The sequence below is a fragment of the Diabrotica virgifera genome, chromosome 5 (assembly GCF_917563875.1).
Source record: "Diabrotica virgifera virgifera chromosome 5, PGI_DIABVI_V3a".
NCBI lineage: Eukaryota > Metazoa > Arthropoda > Insecta > Coleoptera > Chrysomelidae > Diabrotica > Diabrotica virgifera.
This window is the reverse complement of record NC_065447.1, coordinates 65,218,953-65,246,946: the sequence shown is the minus strand read 5'-3', so window position 1 is coordinate 65,246,946 and position 27,994 is coordinate 65,218,953. Positions and strand designations below refer to the sequence as shown.

Here is a 27,994-nt window from a genome sequence, read left to right as displayed (position 1 = left end):
TTATGTACATGTTTATATTACTGAATAGAGAATTGAAGAACCTTTCAAATGAGCCAGCACACGACCCGTATTCTCATTTAAAAAAATCATCGATTACGTCAACACGCCCAGATGGATGAAGTCAATAGTATACTATATATGCCACAATATCATAACTTAAAAATAAAAACCCACCTGTTTTGGGATTTTTCCTTAAGAGGAAACAGTAGCGATCAACAGGTAGCGAAAACGCGTTCCAAGATTGCGGCTGTAATTTTGAATATTTTTTCGAGATATTTGGCACACGTATTCGTAATATAATAAAGAATGGCGGTACAGAGCCCAATTAGAAAAATATATTAATATGTGGAAATTACTCTGTAATTAAATACAATATTAAAAAAAACAGCCTGTACCGCCATTAAGAAGAACAAAAAAATACACTTTCTTCAAATAAACTTTTTTATCCGATGCCTAGATTTTGTGTCATTTTGGAACTACTAATGAAATAAAAAATTTTAGTAGTTCCAAAATGACACAAAATCTAGGCATCGGATAAAAAAGTTTATTTAAAGAAAGTGTATTTTTTTGTTCTTCTTAATGGCGGTACAGCCTCTTTTTTTTAATATTGTATTTAATTACAGAGTAATTTCCACATATTAATATACTTTTCAAATTGGGCTCTGTACCGCCATTCTTTATTATATTACGAATACGTGTGCCAAATATCTCGAAAAAATATTCAAAATTACAGCCGCAATCTTGGAATGCGTTTTTGCTACCTGTTGATCGCTACTGTATCACCTTAAAGTCACCGGTTTACGAAATAACGAATTTATTCCTTTCATTTGCACCATACTGCATACACATGCAACGGTGGAAAATAGTGTCGCGCACGCTTGATTGGCAATTAAAAAACAAAGGGGTTTTTGATATTGTATTGCAAAAAAACTCTTCGGGATTTCATCAATCGATGTTTAAAGAATATCTACCTACCTTGGTAACATTCAAATTTTCAGTTTTTCACATAGTTTTTGAGGGTTAAAAATGGCCGATTTCGCAATTTTTCAATTTTTATTCGCTTATATGTCAAAAACTATCAACTTTAGAGAAAAGTCACTAAGACCTTTTCAGTTTGGAATGATCCAAAAAACCTAAAAAAAATTGTTCCATGCAAAAAAAATAATTTTAGGAAAAAAAAACAAAAAAAACGTTTAAAAAATTTTTGACCAACTTTTGGTCCTGGCAACATGCAAATTTGTTAAAAGGCGTCCTTTTTGAGTAAGATTGTGCAAAAAATCCGAATTAGAATATTTTTCCTAGCGGATGCGCAGTGGCTTTCTGGACTAATAGATTTATTTCTTGTTTTAATAGTTTTTCCCTCCAAACTTGGTATGGATGAATTAAAAAAAAATAAGAACTTCTTTTAAAATCTGCAAAAATATACAGAGGGACACGCGCCAACTCGCAACTTTTAATGACAAACATTTTCAAATTAAAATGTACACAGGCCAATTCGTAACTTTTCTACTACCTGAAACTGCCAACTCGTAACCTTCTACAGGTGAATTCGAAACCATGGATTAAATCTAATACCTCAGGTAGTTAGGTTAAAACATAAGAAATCAATTTGAACAGTAACGGATTAAGCCAACACGGGGCATACTGGAAACGTATACCTTTCATTAATGTTTATTGATAAACAAAGCTCCAATTCTATTTTACTTCAACTCATTTTAAAGCTACTTCAATAAACTAATCGGTTTTTTTTCAGTTTTTTGGTAAAATGTTGTAACTTTCGAAAGACGAAAATTCTTAAAATCTACTATTTTTCATTTAAATTGTCAATAAATAAATAAATTGAGAAAAAATTAGTCAGATTTACATACATTTTGTTATTTGATCCATATAGAAATTAAAACAATTGTTACATATTATAGTAGTTACACTGAGTGTCATAAAAACCGTGTATTTTTACTCATTTCTTTGGGCTATTTCGCGAAATATCGAGATAAAAGTTTTATTTTTACGTAAGTTATTAACGTCTAACTGACTTAATTTATACTTTTATAAGCAACAATTAAGTATAGCAAGATTTATAAAACCATGTTTATAATGTTTTACATGCACTATACTTAAAGCGGGTATCTTAAATTTTGTTTTAAATGCTTTCTTTCTACTGGTAGACAAAAAATAGCAAAAATATGCATTTTTGACATCAAATTGTTGATAACCAACATACGTGTTTGTTACTACTCAAAATATTTTAAAAAAACTTACCGTCGGTATAGCAGGTTGCCTTGCAACCTTTTAGCACTTTAAGTGAAATTTAAAATTATTTACCACCAAGAACTTACACCCACGTTCACTCATTACGAAATCTGTTACAAGAATTTCAGCCATTTTCACAAAATTTATTTGGATTTTCTCTAGTAACTCTTCCAAGAGACAATACATAAATGATGAATACCTTTTACACCACCTTCAAAGAGGGTAATTTATACGGGTACATACCTGGAATACCGGTATTAGATTCTCAATATTACTTAAAAAATAAAAGTTACAAATTCACCGGTGGTTAGTGGGTTATCCAAAAATTAGCTGCGCGCCAGAGTTGCCAGTTGGACTGTAATTAGGATGGCGGATTAAAATAGTTACGAATTCACCGGGACCCATACAGAGTGTTCCATTTAAAGTAAATAAGTTAAGGGTATTTCCGGTGAAACCGGAAACAAAAAATATGGCATCAGATGCCTTTTGCGTCACTATACTTGCATGCAAAGTTTCATAAATATTGTTTTTTTCATTTCAAAGATATTTGCTTGATTCCATACTTTATCCCAACTCTGTATGTGCAATGCATTGATTCATGATTAGTTTTTACTCACAGTAAATATTGTAAAACCTTCGAATTTTAAAGAACCGGTTGGATTTACATGAAATTTGGTATATAATATGCATAGCTAATCAAAGACAAAAGTGATATTGTGCCGATGTGTGCTTTTGCCCTGAGGGTGAGTACCATTGCTTCTCGGGGGTGAAAACACATACATTCAAAATAAGTCCGGAAGTGGATAAACTGACTAAATCTAAGCAACTTTTTAAGTTTTTTAACTGGAAAGATAGCCTGGTATTTTTTTGGTATCTCAGCAAGTGATCAACTAGTTCTAAACACTGATGATGATATTTTATATATTGCAAACGTTCTGTGATTGATGTAGCTCTTAAATGGATTTTAATAAATGCTGTACCATTTATAAATGATTTTTCAACTAAAATTATTTGTGATTGATGGTATATAGCCAGCTACATGAAAATTATTTCCTTGTAGATTTTTTTAAACACCTCCCTCCACTTTGCAAGCTTCTACGCACTTAACGGTATTAAAATTTATCACATTTACCGTTTTAATACGGGATTTATTAATAATTACCGGTCGATGTGACTAATTCTGGTATATTGATTACTTTTACCTAGACACCATTTTTTTACTTTTACTATAAGCTATATTTTTCTTAAGAATATTTCTTCGATGAAACACTTACTTTTTGAGTTATTTGCAAAAAACCGTCTAAAAACGTGTTTTTTTTTTGTTTAAAAATGAACATATTCACTCGCAAATAACTCTAAAAGTATTGACTCATTGACAAAACTCTATAGAACAAGTTGCTTAGAATTAGTCAGTTTATCCAATTCCGGACTTATTTTGAACGTATGTTTTTTCACCCCCGAAAAGGGGTAGTACCCACCCCCAAGGCAAAATCACACATCGGCACGATATCACTTTTTTTTCTTTGACATGTTAGCTATGTGTATGCCAAATTTCATGTCAATCCAAGCGGTTCTTTAAAATTCGGAGCAAAATATCCCGATCAAAGAACAATCTGACCCAAAAAAAATAAAGGAAGGATGAGAATTTGGCAATAGGTAGTTGAAATTGTCTATTATTATATAAGAAAAAGTTTACAATTCTACATCTCCTCCATTTTACAAAAATTGAGGTGAATACCCCTTCTCAGGGTGAAAAAATATACATTCAAAATAAGTCCGGAATTGAATGAAATGACTTATTCTATGCAACTTTTGTTCTATAAAGTTTTTTCACTAAGTCAATACTTTTCGACTTATTTGCGAGTGAATATGTTCATTTTTAACAACAAAAAACATGTTTTTGGACGGGTTTTCGCAAATAACTCAAAAAATAAGTATTTTATCGAAAAAAATATTCTTAGTAAAAATATAGCTTGTAAAAAAAGTGAAAAAATGGTGTACGCATGAAGTCTGTGTACCCAGTAGAAGCGGAATTGTAGCTAATGAAAAGTAGGTTCTTATTCGTCCAATTCCAAATCGAATATTTCGAAGTGAAATAACCAAAAAAAACGGAGTACCTACGTTCCGGGGAAAACTCATTACAACTTTTTTAAAATGTTTAAAAAAAGGTTTATTTTTGTTTTTAAAAAAATCTTCTAACCATAAAAGTAAGTGAGTTACGCTCAAAATATTGTTGCTCCCTTTTGTATTTTGGTAAAAAGAATCGCGAAAATCACCCCCTAATTAGCATTTCAAATAAAATTAATCGTTACCTCTTCACAAGTTACTTTGCTTATGTATTCTTTATAATGATCTATTAGTTTCATTTGTTCAAACTGTTCAGTTTTGAAAAAAAAGTCTATTGTTAAAATTTTTTCCAATTTTGAAAAAAATTCTTTTGTTTTTCAAAATAACTTAAAAATTATTAGTGATACCAAAAATCTCAAAGAGTAATAAAACGTACGCTTTGCTTTTCTGAATATTTCGGATTTTTTTGTTTTCCTGGTAGACAAAAATTGGTTATGCTAGGACTGTTCAAAATTTGCATACACTCGCGATTCGTGACTCGTTCAAGCCATTTTAACTACAGCCTTTTCAAAAACAAGCACTTTGAACCGATGAAACTTACAGATCATAATAAAGAATATACAGAGAGAGTCTGTAATTTGGAATAAATTCAATATCTCAAATACTAATTGTTTTTTTGAAAAATGCTCAGACCCGTCGATGAGTATTTCAAATTGTCCTTTTTGACATACAATAATAATGTATACAGAGTGTCCCAATATAGAGATATGACGTCATCGTTGATTTTCTTAAATGGCAACACTGTCATTTTGATAGCTATTTTGATAGGGTGTGTAAAGTTATACACAACTGCAAAATATTACATTTTTATTGTCTACCATTTACAAGATACTAGAAAATAACAAAGTTATATCTGTAATTTGGAATAAATTCAATAATTAAAATACTAATTGTTTTTTTGAAAAATGCTCAGACCCGTCGATTAATATTTCAAATTGTCATTTTTGACATATAATAATAATGTATACAGGGTGTCCCAAATTAGAGATATGACGTCATCGTTGATTTTCTTAAATGGCAACACTGTCATTTTGATAGCTATTTTGATAGCGTGTGTAAAGTTATATACAACTGCAAAATTTGATATTTTATTCTCTACCATTTACAAGATAATAAAAAATAACAAAGTTATGAAAAACAAGTAGGTAATCAAATAATAATTGAATTTAATTATTTCAATTAAGCAAATGCTCATAACGTTGCCCATTGACAATTTGACAATAATTGAGGGCACAACATTATGAGTATTTGCTTAATTGAAATAATTAAATTCAATTATTATTTGATTACTTGTTTTTCATAACTTTTGTTATTTTTTATTATCTTGTAAATGGTAGGGAATAAAAATTTGAAATTTTGCAGTTGTGTATAACTTTACACACGCTATCAAAATAGCTTTTAAAATAGCTATCAAAGTGACAGTGTTGCCATTTAAGAAAATCAACGATGACGTCATATCTCTAAATTGGGACAACCTGTATACATTATTATTGTATGTCAAAAATGACAATATGAAATACTAATCGACGGGTCTGAGCAATTTTCAGAAAACCAATTAGTATTTTAATTATTAAATTTATTCCAAATTACAGATATACCTTTGTTATTTTTTATTATCTTGTAAATGGTAGGGAATAAAAATTTGAAATTTTGCAGTTGTGTATAACTTTACACACCCTATTAAAGTAGCTATCAAAATGACAGTGTTGCCATTTAAGAAAATCAACGATGACGTCATATCTCTAAATTGGGACAACCTGTATACATTATTATTGTATGTCAGAAAGGACAATTTGAAATACTAATCGACGGGTCTAAGCATTTGTCAAAAAAACAATTAGTGTTTAAGATATTAAATTTATTCCAAATTACATACTCTCTCTGTATAAGCAAAGTAACTTGTGAGGAGGTAACTATTAATTTTATTTGGGATGCTAATTAGGGTGCGATTTTCGCGATTTACCAAAAAATAAAAGCGACCAACAATATTTTGAGCAACTCAAGTACTTCTAATGTTAGAAGTTTTTTTAAAAAACAAAATAAACCTTTTTTTAAACACATTAAAAAAGTTGTAATGAGTTTTCCCTGAAAAGTGCTCCATTTTTTTGGTTATTTCAAGTTGAGATATTTGAATTTGAAATTTGACGAAGAAGAACCTACCTACTTTTCATTAGCTACAACTCTACTTCTACTGGGTCAACAGACTTTATGCATACACCTTTTGTTTCACTTTTTTATAAGCTATATTTTCGCTAAGAATATTTTTTTCGATAAAATACTTACTTTTTGAGTTATTTGTGAAAAACCGTCCAAAAGCATGTTTTTTTTTTTGTTAAAAACGAACATATTCACTCGCAAATATCTCGAAAAGTATTGACTTAGTGAAAAAAACTCTATAGAACAAAAGTTGCTTAGAATTAGTCATTTTATCCAATTCCGGACTTATTTTGAATGTATATTTTCACCCCCGAGAAGGGGGTATTCCCCTCTATTTTTGTAAAATGGAGGGGATATAGAATTGTAAACTTTTTCTTATATAATAATAGACAGTTCCAACTACCTATTCCCAGATTTCCTTCCTTCCTTTATTCTTTTGGGGGTTTTCGTAAAGTTTTGTGTTCCTTGATCGGGCTAAAAGCCCTGAGTAAATGGACCAGATACATTTTTGTTTTAGACACGTCGATAACTTGATCTATAAGATGTTAGGTAATTTTCTATTTAATAAATTGACCACAGTGTGGTTATTCGTAAGTAACCTACATCCTTAATAATTTTACATAAGTAATAGTAGAGTAAAATATACGAATCACACTCCATCTACCACACATACATATCCACATACTCGTATTGGCGCTAGTGAAATACCGTGGTGCAACATTAACGTTCTTAAATTATTACTGTAATTTCCAATGCTAAACCTATATTTTTCTTTAGCTTTTGTTACAGTAAACTCCAAGATTAAGTAATGTTTAAACTTTGGCTATTAAATAATAAAGAAGAAATCGGTTTCTTAAGTAAGGTTGCGGTGATAACATTATGTAATCTGTTGACGCCACTTCGTAAGAGATTTATGTTAAGGTACTTTCTTTTTCGGAATACCACACGTCTGGGTCTACAGATATTTCATATTATGCTAGTTTATATATGTAGACACTAAACACATCTTGATCAATCTAGATGAATTATATTTTGGGTCAAATGCATTAACCACTTTATTACAATCCCTTTCAAATCACCAAATTGAAAAAAAAAATGCTTGCGTTTAAAAGATAAAACAAATCGCAAATAAACTAACAACCAATCAACTACACAAGAAAATTCTATCGCCCAACTGAAAACAATCCTTGGCGAAGTTGCACTTGTTCATTGATATCATTCCAGATTGATCAAATACTCAGATACTATGGGCCAGTATCCAATATGGGCCAATAGTCCAGAAAGCCACTGCGCATCCGCTAGGGAAAATATTCTAATTCGGATTTTTTGCACAATTTTACTCAAAAAGGACTCCTTTTAACAAATTTGCATGTTGCCAGGACCAAAAGGTGGTCAAAAATTTTTTAAACGTTTTTTTTTTTGTTTTTTTCCTAAAATTATTTTCTTTACATGGAAAAAAGTTTTTTTAGGTTTTTTGGATCATTCCAAACAGAAAAGGTCTTTGGTAACTTTTCTCTAAAAATGATAGTTTTTGACATATAAGCGATTCAAAATTGAAAAATTGCGAAATCGGCCATTTTTAACCCTCAAGAACTATGTGAAAAACTGAAAATTTGAATGTTGCCAAGGTAAGTAGATATTCTTTAAACATCGATTGATGAAATCCAGAAGAGTTTTTTCAATACCATATTCAAAACTAGTTTGTTTTTTAATTGGTAATCAAGCGTGCGCGACACTATTTTCCACCGAGAGTATGGTGCAAATGAAAGGAATAAATTCGTTATTTCGTAAACCGACGACTTTAAGGAAAAATCCCGAAACAAGTCGATTTTTATTTTTAAGTTATGATATTGAGGCGTATATCGTATACTAGTGACGTAATCCGTCTGGGCGTGATGACGTAATCGTTGATTTTTTTAAATGAGAATAGGGGTCGTGTGGTAGCTCATTTGAAAGGTTCTTCAATTTTCTATTCAGTAATGTAAACATTTACATAATTATTTATACAGGGTGTCCTTCTACTTATTTTTTTGTCAAATAATTTAATTTAATAAAAATTTTTTGGACACCCTGTATAAATAATTATGTAAATGTTTATATTACTGAATAGAGAGTTGAAGAACCTTTCAAATGAGCTAGCACACGACCCCTATTCTCATTAAAAAAAATCATCGATTACGTCATCACGTCCAGATGGATGACGTCACTAATATACCATATATGCCACAATATCATAACTTAAAAATAAAAATCGACCTGTTTCGGGATTTTTCCTTAGAGTCTCCAGTTTACGAAATAACGAATTTATTCCGTTCATTTGCACCATACTGTCGGTGGAAAATAGTGTCGCGCACGCTTGATTGGCAATTAAAAAACAAAGGAGTTCTGAATACTGTATTGCAAAAAGCTCTTCGGGATTTCATCAATTGATGTTTAAAGAATATCTACCTACCTTGGCAACATTCAAATTTTCAGTTTTTCACATAGTTTTTGAGGGTTAAAAATGGCCGATTTCGCAATTTTTCAATTTTTAATCGCTTATATGTCAAAAACTATCATTTTTAGAGAAAAGTCACTAAAGACCTTTTCTGTTTGGAATGATCCAAAAAACCTAAAAAATCTTTTTTCCATGCAAAAAAAATAATTTTCGGAAAAAAACAAAAAAAACACGTTTAAAAAATTTTTGACAACCTTTTGGTCCTGGCAACATGCCAATTTGTTAAAAGGAGTCCTTTTTGAGTAAGATTGTGCAAAAAATCTGAATTAGAATATTTTCCCTAGCGGATGCGCAGTGGCTTTCTGGACTACAAGGGACATGTTATGACGTATGGCGATACTGTGTTTATCCTTGTCTTCTCTATTCATCGCATTCCTCCACTAAGCGCATATTTTCAGGATTCTCATCCTTTCTTCGATATTATCTTTTCTGCAATTTTCTCTTCTTCTCTATACAATGAGACCTCCTACAATGGGGTCAAGAAATGCTCCATTGCATGTCCTACTCATCTCAGACGTTCTGTTAATGTGGGTATCTGGGTTTTGGTATATTCTGTATAGTTTAAAGTTTTATCTTCTTCACAATACAGCGTTTATTCACCGCTACGTAAATTTTCGATAGTACTTTCCTCTTGAAAAAACATACTAACATGTTTTCATTATTTTTTGTTGGGGTTATATATCTTGAAGTCTCTGAGCCGTATATTAGAACGGCATATTATTATTGTTAGTCCAGAGAAATAAGATTTTTCTCGAGACATATCCCCCTCCAGGCCGAAACTAAATTTTTTAAGTAGTATGGACATCTATATTAATAACCTATATGTTTCCTGCAGCCGATTTTGATGATATACATAGTTATAAACAGATGAAGATCAAAAAACGGTAAATTTTCGCTTTTTTCGTCTATTACTAAAAAGTGAAGTATTCTAAACAAACTGTCGAAACCCAAAAGACTCCATCTTTAAACAAATAAATATTTAAAAATAATAAAATCTTTGGATTTCTTGGTTCGGAAGCAGATTCTCTCTTATACCTATTCCCCATCCTTCTAAAAATTGCAAGGAAAAAGGGTGATGAATGTAGAGACATGGGGAGTCTACATAGTTGCACTCACGTCAATTACAAAATATAATTATCATTTAGACGCTATAGCGACCTCTTTTAACAAACTGTCGAAACCCAAAAGACTCCATCTTTAAACAAATAAATGTTTAAAAATAATAAAATCTTTGGATTTCTTGGTTCGGAAGCAGATTCTCTCTTTTTAGAAGGATGGGGAATAGGTATAAGAGAGAATCTGCTTCCGAACCAAGAAATCCAAAGATTTTATTATTTTTAAACATTTATTTGTTTAAAGATGGAGTCTTTTGGGTTTCGACAGTTTGTTAAAAGAGGTCGCTATAGCGTCTAAATGTTAATTATATTTTGTAATTGACATGAATGGCAAAGATATTTATTTTTCGATTCAGAGCATCATTGCATATGCTTTCCTGACGAGAACAAAAGAGTTCGAAATGGTCCATAGAAAGATGGTAATGATCTCTGAATCGAAATTAAATATAATCCCTTTTATATATTCTAAACAAATTTTAGAATAAACTCATAGATCATTATAAAAAACTTCAATATGGCGTTCGATGAATATGTCTATCCTTATTTGTTGCTTAGAAAATTGCAAAATAAGTCATACATTTTGAGATTTTATAAATGTTCATAACTTATGTAAAAATTAAGTTAAAACCTTTTTATTACACGGAATGCTGAGACTTCTTGTGTTTTTGTGACCAAATTCATTTTTTTGCAACACTATAAGTCAGAAAATTATGAGGTTACAGTAATACTTCGGACAGTTTATGAAAGAAGAACATTCGTACTAGTAACTTAATTAAAAAAAATGACAAAAAGTAATTTTAAACAGTGTAAAATTATTTTTCAAAAACATGTCGATTTTTTGCTTACTTATAAACAATTAGAATAACTTTTTAACCGTTACCCGTAGAAAAATTATTTTTTCATATTTAGAAAGACTGAATTTTTATACACATTTAGAAAGAAAAACAATTGTCCTAGGACAATTAGGGACGAAGTTAGCCCCCCGTTTTTTAATTTACATGTTCTTGCAAAATAATTTTGCAATATTTAGAACTATTTTTTGTCATTTTTTTTTTGATTAAATTAATAGTGTAAATCTTCTTCTTTCATAAACTATCCAAAGTATTACTGTAACTTCATGACTTTCTGACTTATAGTGTTGCAAAAAAAATTAATTTGGGATAAACAAATTAAATAACTTTTAAACTATTTGACCAATTGCTTTGAAATTTGGGGTATGATTTAAGCACCAGAAGTCTGAGCATTCAGTGTAATAAGAAGGTTCTAAGTGAATGTTTACATAAGTTATGAATATTTATAAAAACTCAAAATTTATGATTTATTTTGCAATTTTCTAAGCAACCAATAAGAATAGACATATTCAGCAAACGCCATATTGAAGTTTTTTATACGATTTATGAGTTTCTTACTCTCAAATCTGTTTAAAATTCTTAACTTTTTGGTAATAGACGAAAAAAGCGAAAATTTACCGTTTTTCGATCTTCATTTGTTTATAACTATGTATATCATCAAAACCGACTGCAGGAAACATATAGGTTATTATTATAGATGTCCATACTACTCAAAAAATTTGGTTTCGGCCTGGAGGGGGTTGTGTCACCAACAGGATATTTTTTTCCTTATTTCTCTGAACTATGTATTATATGTAGTTTCATATTTGGAGTTATAGCTATTTAAGGATTTAAATAGAAGGTTGAGCCCAAAATTACATCTGTTGGCTGTTTTTTTTAGGTATAAATTATGAGTAAAGACTGGATTATATGCAAAATGCATATGCATATATATGCTGCATATTTCTCATGTTTTTCATAAATGCATATGCCTTGCATATTTGGAGATTTAAGAGCATATAAATGCATATTTTGATGGGAATTTACTCTACCCCATTTAAAAATAAGGTATATATTAGTAACATCAACATCCATTAAAATAAAATGTGAAAGTAAATATTTTGCTGTTAAGCTCCTTTGTTGTTGTACCCATAAACATAATGGGCGTTATTTATAGCTGCAGGTATCATTATCCGGATATTTAAGATTTATAGACTTCTCAGAATTTACAAATTACCTAAGTAAATACCGATTATATTTTGAATAACATTACAAATATTACCTGTACTTTCTGCTGGTGTCGGCCAACTATGAATTATTCTGGGAAAACCAACCAAAACGAAATTTTAAGCATTTTAAGGGTAGGATAGATTATTTTATTTTATGAATGGTTAGTCTTAAATCAATCGCCGATTATTCAACTTTTGTGATTGCAAGTTATTGACTATACTGTGTAAAAAAATCATTTTATTATTATTGTGAAAATGCCTAAAGTAGCAAGGGAAAAATCAAGTCTTCTCAGAAGTTGGATTGGAAGTAACAATCATCTAAAAGTTATCGACAGTGAAAGTATGTTTTGCACCATTTGTGATAAAAAGGTAAGTTCTCCACTTCAATAGATTTTTAAACTTATCAAACTTCTTTGCACATCTATGTGTCTGTCTATTCTAAAATGACAAACCGTCCCATTTCTTCAAAAACTGTTTTTTAAAGTTCGCAACGGTTTGGCTTATACAGAGCGAGGTGTTGAGAGTGGCCCACCCTGTATACTACGGTACACTGACTGTACTTTATTGTTTGACGATTTCAATTTCACTTTGAGAAATAAAAAAAAATTGGGGGAGGTTTAAAAAGTTTGATCATTTTAATGTAGGTATCTATTTACGAAAACATCTAAAACATCATTATCATTATATTCCAGATTCCATGTCAAAAGAAATTCCAAGTAGTTCAACACATAAAAACTTCACTTCACCAAACTAAGCTATCAAAAAATGATAATAAACCTCGCCAGCAGATTCTACAGAACAGTTTGCAGATTCAGAATACGTCAGTTGGGCAAGAAACCTTTGCAAAGGATTTATGCCATTTTTTTTTGAACTGCAATATCCCTCTGCACAAGTTAGAACATAAATCGTGTCAAAACTTTTTAAAAACTTATTGCAAGATTAAAGATAAACCAGCTCAAATACCAAGTTCTTCAACTCTTCGGAAAAAATATGTCAGTGCATGTTACAAAGATGTGATGACGAGTATTAAAAATCAGTGAAAAGCCGAATATCTTTGGATTTCCGTCGACGAAACAACGGATACAAAGGGTCGACAAATTGCGAATCTAATTGTTGGAGTTCTTAACGACTCTGGCGATTTTAAAAACTCATACTTAATTAGTGTAAAATGTTTGGAAAAAACAAACTATGCTACAATAGCTAGATTTGTTAACGAATCCCTAACAAATTTTTTTTTACCTGATCAAGTACCATTTGAAAAAATATTATTAATGCTTAGTGATGCCGCCTCATATATGATGAAAGCTGCATCCAATCTTAAAATCTTTTTCCCTAATTTAATTCACTGTACATGTTTGGCGCACGGCCTAAACAGAGTTGCAGAGAAAGTTAGAATTGAATTTCCCAATGTAAACACCTTAATAAATAATGTAAAAAAAGTATTTCTGAAAGCACCACTACGTGTACAGGTATATAGGGAGATGCTTCCCGATATTCCTTTACCACCAGAACCAGTATTAACCAGATGGGGAACTTGGCTTAAAAGTGCTATATTTTTATCTGAACACTACGACGACATCAAAAGCGTTATTTCAAGTTTTGATCCGACTTGTACCGCTATTGATAACTGTCAAAATATTTTTAAAGAAAAGTCTATTAAAAATCAATTGTTGTATATAAAATCGAATTTCGATATCATTGAAAGTTCAATTACAAAATTAGAGGCTCAAAATTTATGTCTTCACAATAGTATGTCTATTGTTGATTCGGTTAAACAGAAAATAACAAATCTGAATGGGGAAATTGGAGTAAAAATTAAAGATAAACTTGATGACGTTTTAAACAAAAATGAGGGTTTCACTTTATTGCGTTCAATAAATAATATAATCAATTTTGGAAACTTCGATGAAAATATTAATATGGATCCGTCTCTAATAGCAAAGTTTAAATATGCCCCAATTACATCTTGTGACGTTGAGAGATCTTTTTCTGCCTATAAACAAATATTAACAGATAGAAGACATAATATTAGTTTAGAAAATATGAATCAATATATGATTATTTATTGTAACAATAAAAATATGTAAATTTGTTTTATTGTACTCTTTTTATAATATTAGTTTAGAAAATATGAATCAATATTGTAACAATAAAAATATGTACATTTATTTTATTGTACTCTTATTTATCTTGTGGTCAAAATAAAATATTTTGCCGTTTTATTTGTCACAAAACCTGAAGTTAAAAAAATATATTAAGAAATAATAATACAATTTGGTTTAAATTCAAACCTATTTATTTATTTTTATTATTTTTTATTTATTTATGTATTTAACGTAAACCATAAAATTATTCATATAAAAATAAGTGCATATATAAATGCATATTTGCATGTTAATTGTGCATATTCAGCTTGTTTTAAAATGCATATTGCATGCATATTTTAGACATTTTTTAGTGCATATTTTCCAGTCTCTAATTATGAGGTTTACCTCTGAGGTATGTTGTCAGGTTCTACCAGATATACAAATTTGTTACATGCTACCGAGATGATCTCCTTTTAGTTGGGTACTTATCTTCATATATTTTATTTGCTTGGTATTTATTACTAGACACATTTTTGTTACTACTTCTTCTAGTGCTACGTGCGCTTCTCTTATGCCGTTTACCTTTTTTGAAGGTGTAACATTTCTTTAGGCGCGATTGGGAGTGAATTTTTATTTTACTGGGCGCATGCGCACACCCACAGTATGGTATTAGTCGTTATACGAGCTCTAATTGGGTGTTGAAATGATCTGTCAATAATAATTGTTCAATATGGAGGTTATCGGTAAACAAAAATGTTGTATATATTAGTTTTTATTGTTGTGAAGACAGAAATAAAATCAAATTTATAATTGTAGTGACTTTTTAAATAGTTTTGAAAAGCCACAGGTACGTAATTCTAAATGTTTCAGTTGTATTGCAATAAAAAATTATCTTCATACCTATTTGGAAAATGTAAAAAAATAATGTACTTACCTATTAGTAGGCAATGCTTTAATTTACATAATCTGATTACGAACCAACTTTCTACAAATCTTCATCTAATATATCGTTTTCTTACTCTATATTTTGTTGTATTTTAATATTTTAATTCGACAAAAATCAAACTAATAATTTGATTAAATTCATATAAATAAACAAAATGTCAAAAAGTTTATGGTGTAAACGTTCAGTTGGTGGATATTCTCACATGACATATACGCGAAGATGGCGCAGTGGGAAATCGCTTTGACTTTCGATCGGCGGTATCGACGGGAAGCGGGTTCGAGCCCCGATGCAAGTTATTATTTTTTTATTTTTTTATACATTTTACGATTGTAAGTATAATATTATATAATTTTTTTCAGAAAATACGTATTTAATTAAAATTTTTGGCAAGAATTATTGTTCAGAAATCATTTCTTTTTTGCATTTTTCAATGTGTTTGTGTGTGTTTTATTCTTTTCTTTTTTTAATTTTTGGTATTGTTTTAATAAAAATTTTTGGAAAGTGGTAAGTATTAAAATTAGTTTAATATTTAAATTAAATATAAATAAACTGTTTAAAGTATATTGATTTCGTTGAAATCATATAATAGAAATATAACTTCTTACGTGCGTACAAAGTACACACATTCTTTTTCTCTATAATATCGATATTATTAATATAGATTTAATATAAATTAATTCAGCTGTGCTTTTTGACGTGCATGTTACTTTATTCAGCTCAAATTAACTAATAAGTAGTATACAGCAGAAGGGGTCCCTCTTACACTTTGCGGCGGGTTATATAAAACTGTGTGTTACTCTCGCGGGGGTTATATGAACACTGGCTCATGCGAGTGTAGGCCGAATAAACTTCGCAACCCTACTTAGGAAAGTGTATAAAGACTTACGATGTCTACATGACCGTATTAATAACGCAGCAAAGACTACCCCGGTTTCACACACTAAGAAGCAAGAGATAAATCACCAATCGGTAGAAGAAGTATCGGCCGACCGCGCAAAAGATAAAGTGACAACCTTCCATAGAGGTATCAATCCGCCAATGAACAAGCAGAATTGCTTATAAAGAGGAAGAAGAAGAAGAATTTGAACGTGCGATCGCTAGAACGCACGATGACATTCTAATGGGGAAAGTTACCATGGGATTGATCGAGCCACCATTGGAATGTCATCGTGCGTTCTAGCGACCGCACGTTCAAATTCTTAGTGTGTGAAACCGGGGATTCACACACGTTTAACTGAATATAAAAGACAATAATAATAAAATATACTGTTTAAAATAGTTTTTTTTTATTTTAATGGCCTTGGCATAGCCAATTGACCAGACGGTTTTGGAATTTGTATTCACAGATCTAAAAAAAATTTGATTTGTTTTGGCTGTTACTGTCTTTTTTACTTTTTTTTCATTTTTATTTTCTATTTTTAGTCGTTTTTTTTTTTGTTTTATTTTGTTTTTTTTTATTTCGTATATATTGAGTATATAAATTTTAAGTTGTTATTTTATTTTTGTCTTTTTTAAGTTAATTTTGTATTAATTTTATTTTCATTTTTATTTTTTTGTTTTTTTTTATTTTTTCGTATTATAAGATTTATTACATTATTGGTGCGTTCGCAGATTGCTTACAAGTTTCATCTTAATTCTATGGTTAGTACATTATATTGTTTAAAGTTTATATTTACATTTTTTTTATTAAGAGGAAACAGTAGCGATCAACCGGTAGCAAAAACGCGTTCCAAGATTGCGGCTGTAATTTTGAATATTTTTTCGAGATATTTGGCACACGTATTCGTAATATAATAAAGAATGGCGGCACAGAGCCCAATTTGAAAAATATATTAATATGCGGAAATTACTCTGTAATTAAATACAATATTAAAAAAACGAGCCTGTACCGCCATTAAGAAGAACAAAAAAATACACTTTCTTCAAATAAACTTTTTTATCCGATGCCTAGATTTTGTGTCATTTTGGAACTACTAAAATTTTTTATTTCATTAGTAGTTCCAAAATGACACAAAATCTAGGCATCGGATAAAAAAGTTTATTTGAAGAAAGTGTATTTTTTTGTTCTTCTTAATGGCGGTACAGGCTCGTTTTTTTAATATTGTATTTAATTACAGAGTAATTTCCGCATATTAATATATTTTTCAGATTGGGCTCTGTACCGCCATTCTTTATTACATTACGAATACGTGTGCCAAATATCTCGAAAAAATATTCAAAATTACAGCCGCAATCTTGGAACGCGTTTTTGCTACCTGTTGATCGCTACTGTTTCACCTTAACCGATAAATACAATTTAATATTTCTACGTTTCCAGAGAAAATTAGTTCATTTAAGTGAAATGGAAAACAGACATTTAGTTTTCGTAAGTCTTCATAAAAATATGCAATATTTCCCTGTTGGTTTTCACATTCTAATAAGATACAATATGTGTTAAATCTCCATATTTACCACAAGTACAGTTTGGAGTGTCTGATAGATTCATTTTGTACATTCTTGCAGGTGTTAGAACATGATTTGATCTTGGCCTGTTAATAGTTTTAATAAAATTTCTGTTGGACTCTGAAGAAAACCACCTTTTTTAAAGAAGTGTGGGTTGCCAATGTTTAAAGGATGACTCTCTTTCGGATTCCGTATAATTGGTTTGCTATTTTAATTTGAGCCAATGTTTACTACATGCATCTATATCTGATACTGGTAGAATGTTGATTTCTATGTTTTCTCCACTTGATATTGCTTCTTTTGCCAAGGCATCTGCTATTATATTTCCCTTTATCCCTGAATGGCCTTTGATCCAAGCGATAATAACTTCCCCTCCGAGTTTTGAAACCTCGTAGTACAATTTTAAAATCTCTATATCAAGATGAGTTAATTGCTTGGATTTATTAGTTAAGCATAATCTTTCTACTGCACTTTTACTGTCTGTACTTATTACACAGTTCTTTAATTTCTTTGTCAAAACGTGAGAAAGGGCAAACTTTAAAGCCAGCATTTCGGCTGTGTAGATCAGGTAACTTATATTTATACTGTTGTCCAGAATACTGTTGGTATACTGCGCATGCAGTGTTATTTCCTTTTCTTTGAACCGTCGGTAAACAAATAATAATAATTAGGCCATCTCTTCTGAATTTCTACGTTAAACATGGGCCCTTGGACATCATTAAGAAATTCTGTCTTGATTTTTATTGAGAACAATACTTGAGGCTTTTCAGTATAAACTGATGGAAGATGACCCTTGTAAAGCACCTTTTTGAATTTAGAAAGATTTCTGTAGCTTTCCGCCACAAGTGGAGATTTTTTCTTAAACCAATAACTTTTAGTCAAATCTAAAACAGCCAGATTATGTATATCTTTGAGAAATACTTGGTCTCTGCTAATGGTGCGAGCTATATATTTGTCGGTAAGATACTGCCGCCGCAAATTCAATGGAGGTTCAACAGCTTTAATTTCCATTACATTTATTGGTGTATCATAGATCGATAAAACATTAAACTAGTGTTGGGATCTGCACCCCAGTTTGTTTTACAGAAAGCCCTTAGAATATTCAAAACTTTTTCGGTTTTTTTGATGATATATTGTATGTGATCTTTCCACAAAAGATTTCTGTCTAAATGAATTCCCAGATATCTGACACAGTTTTAATTGAAAATTTGAATTTACCACAATTTATATATCCTTCTGGAATTCTATGTTTTCTACAAAAGAAGCAGATTTCTGTCTTGGATTCTGATAACGTTAATCCGTTTGATTCATAATATGCATGTACTGATGAGATAGCTGTTGTTAAATTATTTTTTGAAAGATCAATTGATTTGTCTGATGAAAAGAGTACAACATCATCTGCAAATTGTAGTATTTTGGTGTTAATTGGAACAATGTCTTCTAAATCTGTGTTATATAAAATATATAAAAGTGGACTTAAAATGCTTCCTTGCGGCAGGCCTATATTGGACAGTCGATGAGGAAAAATTTTCTCATTGATTTTTAAGAAAATCAATCTCTCTGAGTACAAAGTTTTCAAAAAGGATGTTATAACTATAGGTATCCCGACTGACAATAACTTTTGTTCAAGGATATCCAAATTTATGAAGTCAAAAGCAGACGACACATCCAGAAATGCAGCTGCAGTGGATGCATTTTCCGTGAAGTTGACTTGAACTGTTGTTACGAGAGCAGTTATAGCATCTTGAGTAGATTTAAATTTGCGAAATCCAAATTGGGAATATGGAAGAATATACATTCCATCATATTACCAACCTGATTTTCATCTTTATTAGAAGGAAAAGGATCAGGATCAGGGTCAATGTCAGGGGGCTTTTTGCCCCTTGAAGGTAATTCACTCATCCTTATAAACAAACACCGCTAGTTTCACCAAAATTGTTTGTTTATCGCAAAACAACAAAACAAGTAGGAAAAAATTTGTCTATGCTGTTAACACCGATAATTTACACGTCCGATCGATTTGAATTCTACCGAACAACTGTTTAAAATAGTTTTCCAACAAAACTTTTGATCCTGCAATTGCTCGTAAATGATACATTCATTCTAGTTTTTACTCATTTTATGTCATAGAACGTAAAAGATGGTCTCGTTTATCACTAAATACTACTCTCGGACGTCCTAGGACCCCGTGGAACTGTTTTTAGTACATGTTGACTAAAGCGCTCTATTCACATGCGTATTTGTCCGGCGGATATGTACGGCGGACAGATCCGTTGTTAGCTACATACAGGCAGATGTGTCGCCAGACAAATTCGTTGGTGCTACACATTCAGTCGTCGCGTCGTCTTGAACCACAGACGGCGAGCAAGACACATACGGCGTACGCACGGATACACACATGCGGATCTGTCCGGAGTATCTGTCCGCCGTACACATCCGCCGGACAAATACGCATGTGAATAGAGCGCTTAAGACATCTACACAAATTTCATAGTAAGGATCCTCTTAGTTGACCCTGACTTGAACAATTGTTATTAAAATTAATCTCTATTTCCAGTAAAGTGCATCCGACTAAAACGGATTTCAGGTATAGAGTAATAATAGGGGAGGAAAGTATGCTAAATTTGAAGTTACTCGAGCGTTATGTGGACCTATTGGGTTGTGAACAGTAGGTCGTAAAACCAAAAAAAGTTAGGTTTTCAATAAAGTGGGGGACTTGACATTTTTTAATTTAATTTTCCACTTATAACAATTGTTTTTTCCGATTATAGCGCCATTTATCCATAAGTAATTGAAAAGATGTATCGAATAAAAGTTGCTTATTTTTACCTAAAGAATCCCAATCTGCAATAAAAATTGAGGGCTCCCATTTACGAGGGAAAATACTGCGGGACTCACCCATTTCCTTACGCCCCGCTCAAATCGTCAGATTTTTAAAATATACACTGTTTTGCATGTACTTAACTTACCTTATCTTAATCTGACGATTTCGAGTTTTTCTAAGGATAGATTTTTTTTCGCCCCCCCCCCCCTTAACGAACTCCGCTGCATTAAGACCCAATATATGGTAGAGGTACATTTTCAGGGTACAAGGTTTCTCTCCATCTAATAATCTGACGTGCTCGAGTAACTGCAATAATCTCCGCTTGGGCTCCCCTACTATAAGGACCAACGCTGGTTCGGCTACGTAAATGTTAATTTACAACTATTTACACGTCTAGTAGTTAAAGGTGTCAGACGACATGTGACGACTGTCAGACGACATGTGAAGACTTTTTTGACCTTATAACATAGGTTAAAACACTCATGAACACAATAATATTTTTTACACCAATATTACTGGGGTTCTTACAATGTTGAACTATCAACTTCCTTTAGTAACAGTAACTTTATTAACCCTTGATATTACTTTGACTTTTAAGTCAAAATATTTAAATAAGACTAAATAACTTAAGTTTACTTTTAATTCTACGATTATTTTTGCATCGTCAATATCGACCTTACTATATTTTTCTTGTAATACTACAAATGTAAACAGTAACTAACTCAACACTGTTTTTTTACAGAAATGTTCAAAATATGGATCGCAATACTAGTGGCACATTTGAGCTTATTAAAAACCTCTGCCGGGGGAAATATTCTGATGATTACTTTGGGAGGCACAAAATCACATAAAATTCCATTTTGGGAGCTAGCGAAAGGACTAATACCACGTGGACACAACATTACTTTTATCAGTGCTTTTGCTCCAGATTTTCATTTTCAAGGATTAGAAGAGATAACACCCATTAATTTAGTATATTACGTGAGAAATTTTACCAATTGGGACTTGGTAGGTGCTAGAATGAAAGGGGAGGAACCAGTTCCTCCATTAGATATGGTTAGGTATGCATCAGAGGTAAGTAATGTAATCAAATAAAATCAAAACAGCTCAGCTTTTAGTTTTTGATATCTCTCTCGAACCATCACTCCTAGTGTAGTATTGGGCGCATATGCGTTTCTTGGCCGATGGTGTAAGTCGGCTGGTGGCAAGCTCAGCGCATCTTCTTGTGTTTATTCTCTGCTTAATCTGCGTACCAGTTCCTTCCATTCTCTCCTGTTTCTTGCTTTGTTTTTCACTTCCCCCCAACTTAAGCAGATTCTGTTGTATTCTCTGGTTACTGTTTTCTTCCAGGTATTATCCTGTCATCCCCTCTTCCTTGTCCCCTCAGGTTGATATCCGAGTGCTTGTCCTGTGATGTCACTATACTAAATTTACAATCAAGATGCAGTAGAAATAAACAAACCAAGACACGTTAAATGCTACTAGGAGCACTCCCGAATCATAATTTAAAATGTATAAATTTTGGAAATCATGATTTGGGATTTACAATGTATATTCAATGTATATACATTGTAAATTATGATTCGGGAGTGCTCCTAGTGGCATTTAACGTGTCTTAGTTTGCTTATTTCTACTGCATCTTGATTGTAAATTTAGTATAGGATCTTTCCTTAACGTATGGTCGACCCATTTCCGTTTCTTCTGTCTAATTGACGTTATTACTGGTTTATTTCGTTCGTTTCCATAGTTCTTTATTCGTTATTTTATTAGGCCAAAAATTTTTAGGACCTATTTACAAAAGTATGTAGCCTCTTTGTTGTGCTTTCGTCGTGATTCCAAATGTCTGCTCCGTAGAGTAATATGCTTTTTACAGAAGGATTGAATACATTGATTTTTGTTGACTCTGATATTTCAGTTGTTTGTCAGATTTAATTTAACGCATTGAAGGCGAATTGTACCTTCGTTAATCTTGCTTGTATGTCTTTCATGCATCCTCATTTTACTTCTTCAATTTCTTTGTCTTTTATTTTTATTTTATTAATCTGCGGGTTATCATTTCTTAAGATTTTTGTGTTCTCTGCATTTATCCGGAGTCCAATCAGGTCAGAGTACTGTGTAAGCTTATCGACTTTTGTTTGCATGTGAGTTCTGTGTTCTGTTAACAAGCAGACGTAGGTCGTCAGCAAATTTAAGATCTTCAAGCTGATTAAAGAGGTTCCATCTAATGCCTGTTCGATCATCTGTTACTTTCCTCATAATCCAGTCTACCAAGATAAGGAACAAAGTAGTAGATAAGATACAACTTTGTTTAACACCACTTTCAATAGCTATTTCTTCTGTGATCACTCCCTCGTGTTCTAGTCTAACTTTATACCCATCATAAAACAGTTTGATCAGGTTAATAATTTTTACTGTCTTAAAATTTTCCACATTTTTTCCCTATTGACTCGGTCGAAAGCCTTTTTAAAGTCGAGAAAATTTATATGTATGTCTTTCTGTCATTGATTAGCTTCTTCTAGGATGATTCTTAAGGTGCATATGAGATCTACAGTGGAGCGTTTAGCACGAAAGGCTGCTTGGTTATTCCTCAGTTTCTTGTCCAATACTTTTTTCATTATTTCGAGCATAATTTTTGTTAGCACCTTGTTTATTGTTAATTTAAATTTTGTTTATAATTAATTCGTTATTGAGGAACACATTACTAAAACATTATTTGAATAATTATATAGTTACATAATTAATTATTAGTAGACTAGCAGACATGAATTTTCAGCGATGATTAGCGATTACAAGAAGCAAAGGAAGCAAACTTTAAGTCCTTTCTCATCAACATTTCCAGTAGTTCTTAAATAATAATTTTACATTTTAGCGTGAAAGATTCCATTTCATAATTTTATAAAGTAGGTAATACTATGGTTTGTTTTTAAACCAAGAGGAGTGATTCAAATTTACCGCGCTGTAATGCTTGTTTGTAATTATTGGTCCAACCGCAGGCAAGTTTACTCCACTGATATAAAATTTTGACACTAATGACATTTATCACATTTTGACACAGGAGCGTCATTTGAAATTTTGATTGGGGGCAAGCATTATACAGGGTGAGTCACCACTAACGCGACGGAAGATTACAGCGAAATGGTAAAAGATTTGAAAAAAATGTTTATTTAGCGGTTTGTAAGTTAATAAAATCTACATTTTAAAATTATTTTGAAATATACAGGGTGTCCCAATTAATAGCGGCGTATCAAAGTTTTATTTTTTCTTATGGAACACCCTATATTTTATTGCATTTTTAATTGTCCGCAAAAAATAAGGTTTCGTTTCATAAGGCTTCCCTATACCTATGTACAGAGTGTTCTGAGTTATGGTGACTTTTCTTAAAATGTAAAGTTTTAAAAGAAGGCTTATTCTCAAGTTATTTAAGAAATTGTAAAAAAATTACTTTTACATCTGAATAATAATATTTGAACATTGGTTGAATGTATTTCATGATTAATTGTTACACATTTATTTACAGGGTGTTCAAAATTTACAGTTTTATTATTGGATTATTCAATGTGTCATATGATTCTTATTTTAAATAGAACACCATATATATTAATACATAATTGTACTAAACAAATCTACCTCTTTCGAATGGTATATGGATGTCCTATACCTAGGTGTCATAGTTTTTGCGTAATTTACAATTATTAAAATTCTTAATCTGTAAATCGATTTTAAAACAAAAGATGTAGGTAATTAATGGCATTGTATGACATTGTCATTTTATGACAGTACGGTCTGGTAATTATTTTATAATTAATGTATTCCATGATGGATTATTACACATTTATTTACAGGGTGCTCAACATTTACAGTTTCATTATTGGATTATTTAATGTGTCATATGATGCTCATTTTAAATAAAACACCATGTATGTTAATAAATTATTATACTAAACACAGGTTCCTCTTTCGAATGGTATAGGGATGTTCCATAACTAGGAGTCATAGTTTTTGCGTAATTTGCAATTTTCTCAAACGGTAAATTGATTTTAAAAATAATAATTATGCACTCTCGATTTTTAAACTGTACGAAATAAATGTTTGTTTACTGTATCATAATGAAATGAAAATTGTGTCTATTTACTAGACCATTATTATGAAAAGTAGGTAGATTGGTCTGTATACAATACATTTAAAAAAAATCAGGATCTGCTCCAAAGTCTAAAGTCCATAAACGATAAGTTAAATATTTATCATAACCCTGTTTGGTCTAATATCGGTGTAGTTGAGTTTTATACGGATAATAGTGGTTTCTCTTAAGTATTCTAACAGTCGTTTGACTGATTTACCCGAAATTTTTTCTTTACTAGTATTTGGGTTTTCCGTAACAGAAAGCAGGACATCAAGTTCCTTGACGTGATCACAAATAACTGGTTTATTTTTATTTCACTTTCCGAAATTTCCCAAAAACGTCCTTTTTTGGGTGTCTTCTATCAGGATACCTACTTTTGAGCGTAAACTTTAGAAAGTAAGATACAATTTTGCAAACACTCCCCAATGCAAAGTACCATGTCTACTGGTAGTAGGATACAAATGACGATGTCATACAATGAGATACATCTTTTGTTTTAAAATCGATTTACAGATTAAGAATTTAAATAATTGTAAATTACGCAAAAACTATTAGACCTAGGTATAGGACATCCATATACCATTCGAAAGAGGTGACTTCGTTTAATATAATTAATAATCAATATACATGGTATTCCATTTAAAATAAGCATCATATGACACATTGAATAATCCAATAATGAAACTGTAAATATTGAACACCCTGTAAATAAATAAGCAATAATCAATCATAGAATACATTCAACCAATATCCGACTATTTAGATGTAAAAGTATTTTTTTATAATTTCTTAAATAACTTGAGAATAAGCTTTCTTTTAAAACTTTACATATTAAGAAATGTCAACATAGCTCAGAACACTCTGTACATAGGTATAGGGAAGCCTTATGAAACTATACCTTATTTCTTGCGCACAATTAAAAAATGCAATAAAATACAGGGTGTTCCATAAGAAAAAATAAAACTTTGATACGCCGCCATTTATTGGATACCTGTATATTTTAAAATAATTTTAAAATGTAGATTTTATCAACATACAAACCACTAATTAAAAACCACCCTGTATATACAATACATTATATAATATGATGTAATGATGAAAATTGATGTATTTTTTGTAAATTTCAGTCATTTTCAGGTTCAGGCGGGGCAAATGCCCCCCTGACCCTATTAAATGACGCCCCTGTTTTGACACGATTGACATTCCATACGTTAATTAAGTTATATCGGTGATTTTTTGTGTTTTCTGTGTTATTCCTTTAATTTTTAGATTTTTAGTCTGCTTTTATATAAAAAGCAGTTATTTTTAGAAGTCTTTAGTTGCGTATTAATATAATATAATATTTATGGATTACCGTTGAGGGCTGACATGATCAACCAAAAAAGAAGATGTATTTGGTTATTTTTCTAATGACTTTCCTCGGTGTGAATATGTCTCTTTAGTTTACTCCTCCTGGTTGAAAAATAAACCATAGTTACTTTCATCTATTTTTTGACCTGTATAATTTGATTTTAGAAATACCATTTGACATTTGATTTTACATAATACTCTTATCTGTGTCACCATAATATTAGTCATTGACTAACTGTTATACAAATATTATTTAGTAAAAATAAATTAGGAAACTTTACATATTTTTTGCAACTCTATAATAATATTGCGGCAAAGTCGATTTATTTATTTACAAAAACCCGTTTTAACCTAATAAGGTTATTAGCGTAACGGTAAGAGTTAATTATACCTACTTTACACTGAATTAAAGTCTTTCAAAATCAAAAGTAGGCAGTCAATAGTGTTATTTGAATTTAAAATGTCTTTTGAGATTCTTTGGTAAATGGTATTTAATTATATGACTATTGTTCGCATTTTACAATAAATAGCACATGTTTTACTGACGCTAAATACACACACATACACAGATTTTATATCGGCCGTCCAAATTCCGATAGTGAACCACATGTGAGAAAGGGAGATTTCACATATGCCGGCACCGATAAGCTGTCGGCCAGTGACAGTTTCGTGACGATTATTTCAGTAATCGGATAAATAATGCAAGTTCTAATTGGGCTGACCTGCGGAATAGGATCGCTTTTTACATTAAAAATAAATTGATCTTTTTTGGCCAGCCTTTTTCAAAAAAATTGTGAAATGATTTAAAAGTACAAGGTGGAGATAAAGATATATTTTTGTATTGATATAAGAGTGTAAATTGCATTAAGTTAAGTAGTTTCAGTGTACGATGGATTTTGCGGGAATATGGAGGATTGAACTTTGAAGAGTCATTAGTCAGGGTTATGTCTAAAATGTTATTTATTGGAATTCTTTTTGCCTACGCTTTAGCGTGGGTTCACCTATTTTAGCTTGTATGCTATTTATCGGAGTTGTTCTGTATGCTCCCAGTATTATCCTTAGGGAGGTGTTATGTAACGTATCCAAAGGTTTTCCTTTCCTTATCAATATTGGAATGAATTAAGGATATAATATATTATAACATTATCCGTGTTTCACCAGAGAGCCGACGTAGCTCAAGCAGTAGTATGCTTGACTCGTGTGCTGGTAGACCGGGGTTCAAATCCAAGCGCCGGCAAGAACAACTAGACATTTTTAAAAATGTCTATAGGCCCCAGGTCGACTCAGCCTGAATAAAGTGAGTACCTTCGGTAAACCCAGAGGTAATAATAGGCGGTTGAAGCGTAGCACTGGCCCTGTTACCTTCCTTGTATATCGTAGGCTCTAGATATACTACCCTGCTATAATCCCGAAAGCCGCGCCAGCGGTATAAAACGGGAGACTATTATTACAGTGTTTTACCATCAGTACCACATTCTCCAGTGTTAACTGATAACAAGCTCTTCCCCAGAACTCGTATGCAACACAGTATCATCGGCATGTCTCAGATCACTTACCTTAATTCCGCTGACCGTGATACCTACATTAACACTGGTAAGTACCTGTTGGAGAATACATATATGCTCAGAGTACAGATTAAAAACAGTGAATACAAGATGCATTCCCACTCGTTCAAGAATTTCCATCAATTTTACATGTCGAATGCTTTCTCAAAGTCTATAAAGCACATGTGCATAGGATGATTGACATCTCTATATCTCTTAACTAGTACTTGTACGCTAAATAGTGCCTCTCTTGTTCCAAGATTATTACGGAGACTAAATTGGGTATCACTAATATCTTCTTCAATTCTAGCATAAATTATGGATGAAGTTTTGCGTATGGTATGTACTACAAAAGTCAATTATTTTAACCATATTTTTATTAATATTTTATTATTTTTTTATTCTTTTTACCTTTAATTATTTTAACCATATTTTTATTAATATTTTATTATTTTATTCTTTTTTATGAACAACGC

General features: G+C 31.3%; 1 protein-coding gene across 2 annotated transcripts in view; it reads left to right on the top strand.

Moving 5' to 3' along the window:
- The window catches only part of LOC114325163 (UDP-glucosyltransferase 2-like), a 120,638-nt gene that overhangs the window by 72,222 nt on the left and 20,422 nt on the right, over positions 1 to 27,994 (top strand). For both annotated transcript variants that reach the window (XM_050650096.1, XM_028273135.2), the window contains exon 2: positions 21,247 to 21,578. In XM_050650096.1, the coding sequence (XP_050506053.1) occupies positions 21,247 to 21,578 (332 nt within the window). The remainder of the gene's footprint in view (positions 1 to 21,246; positions 21,579 to 27,994) is intronic.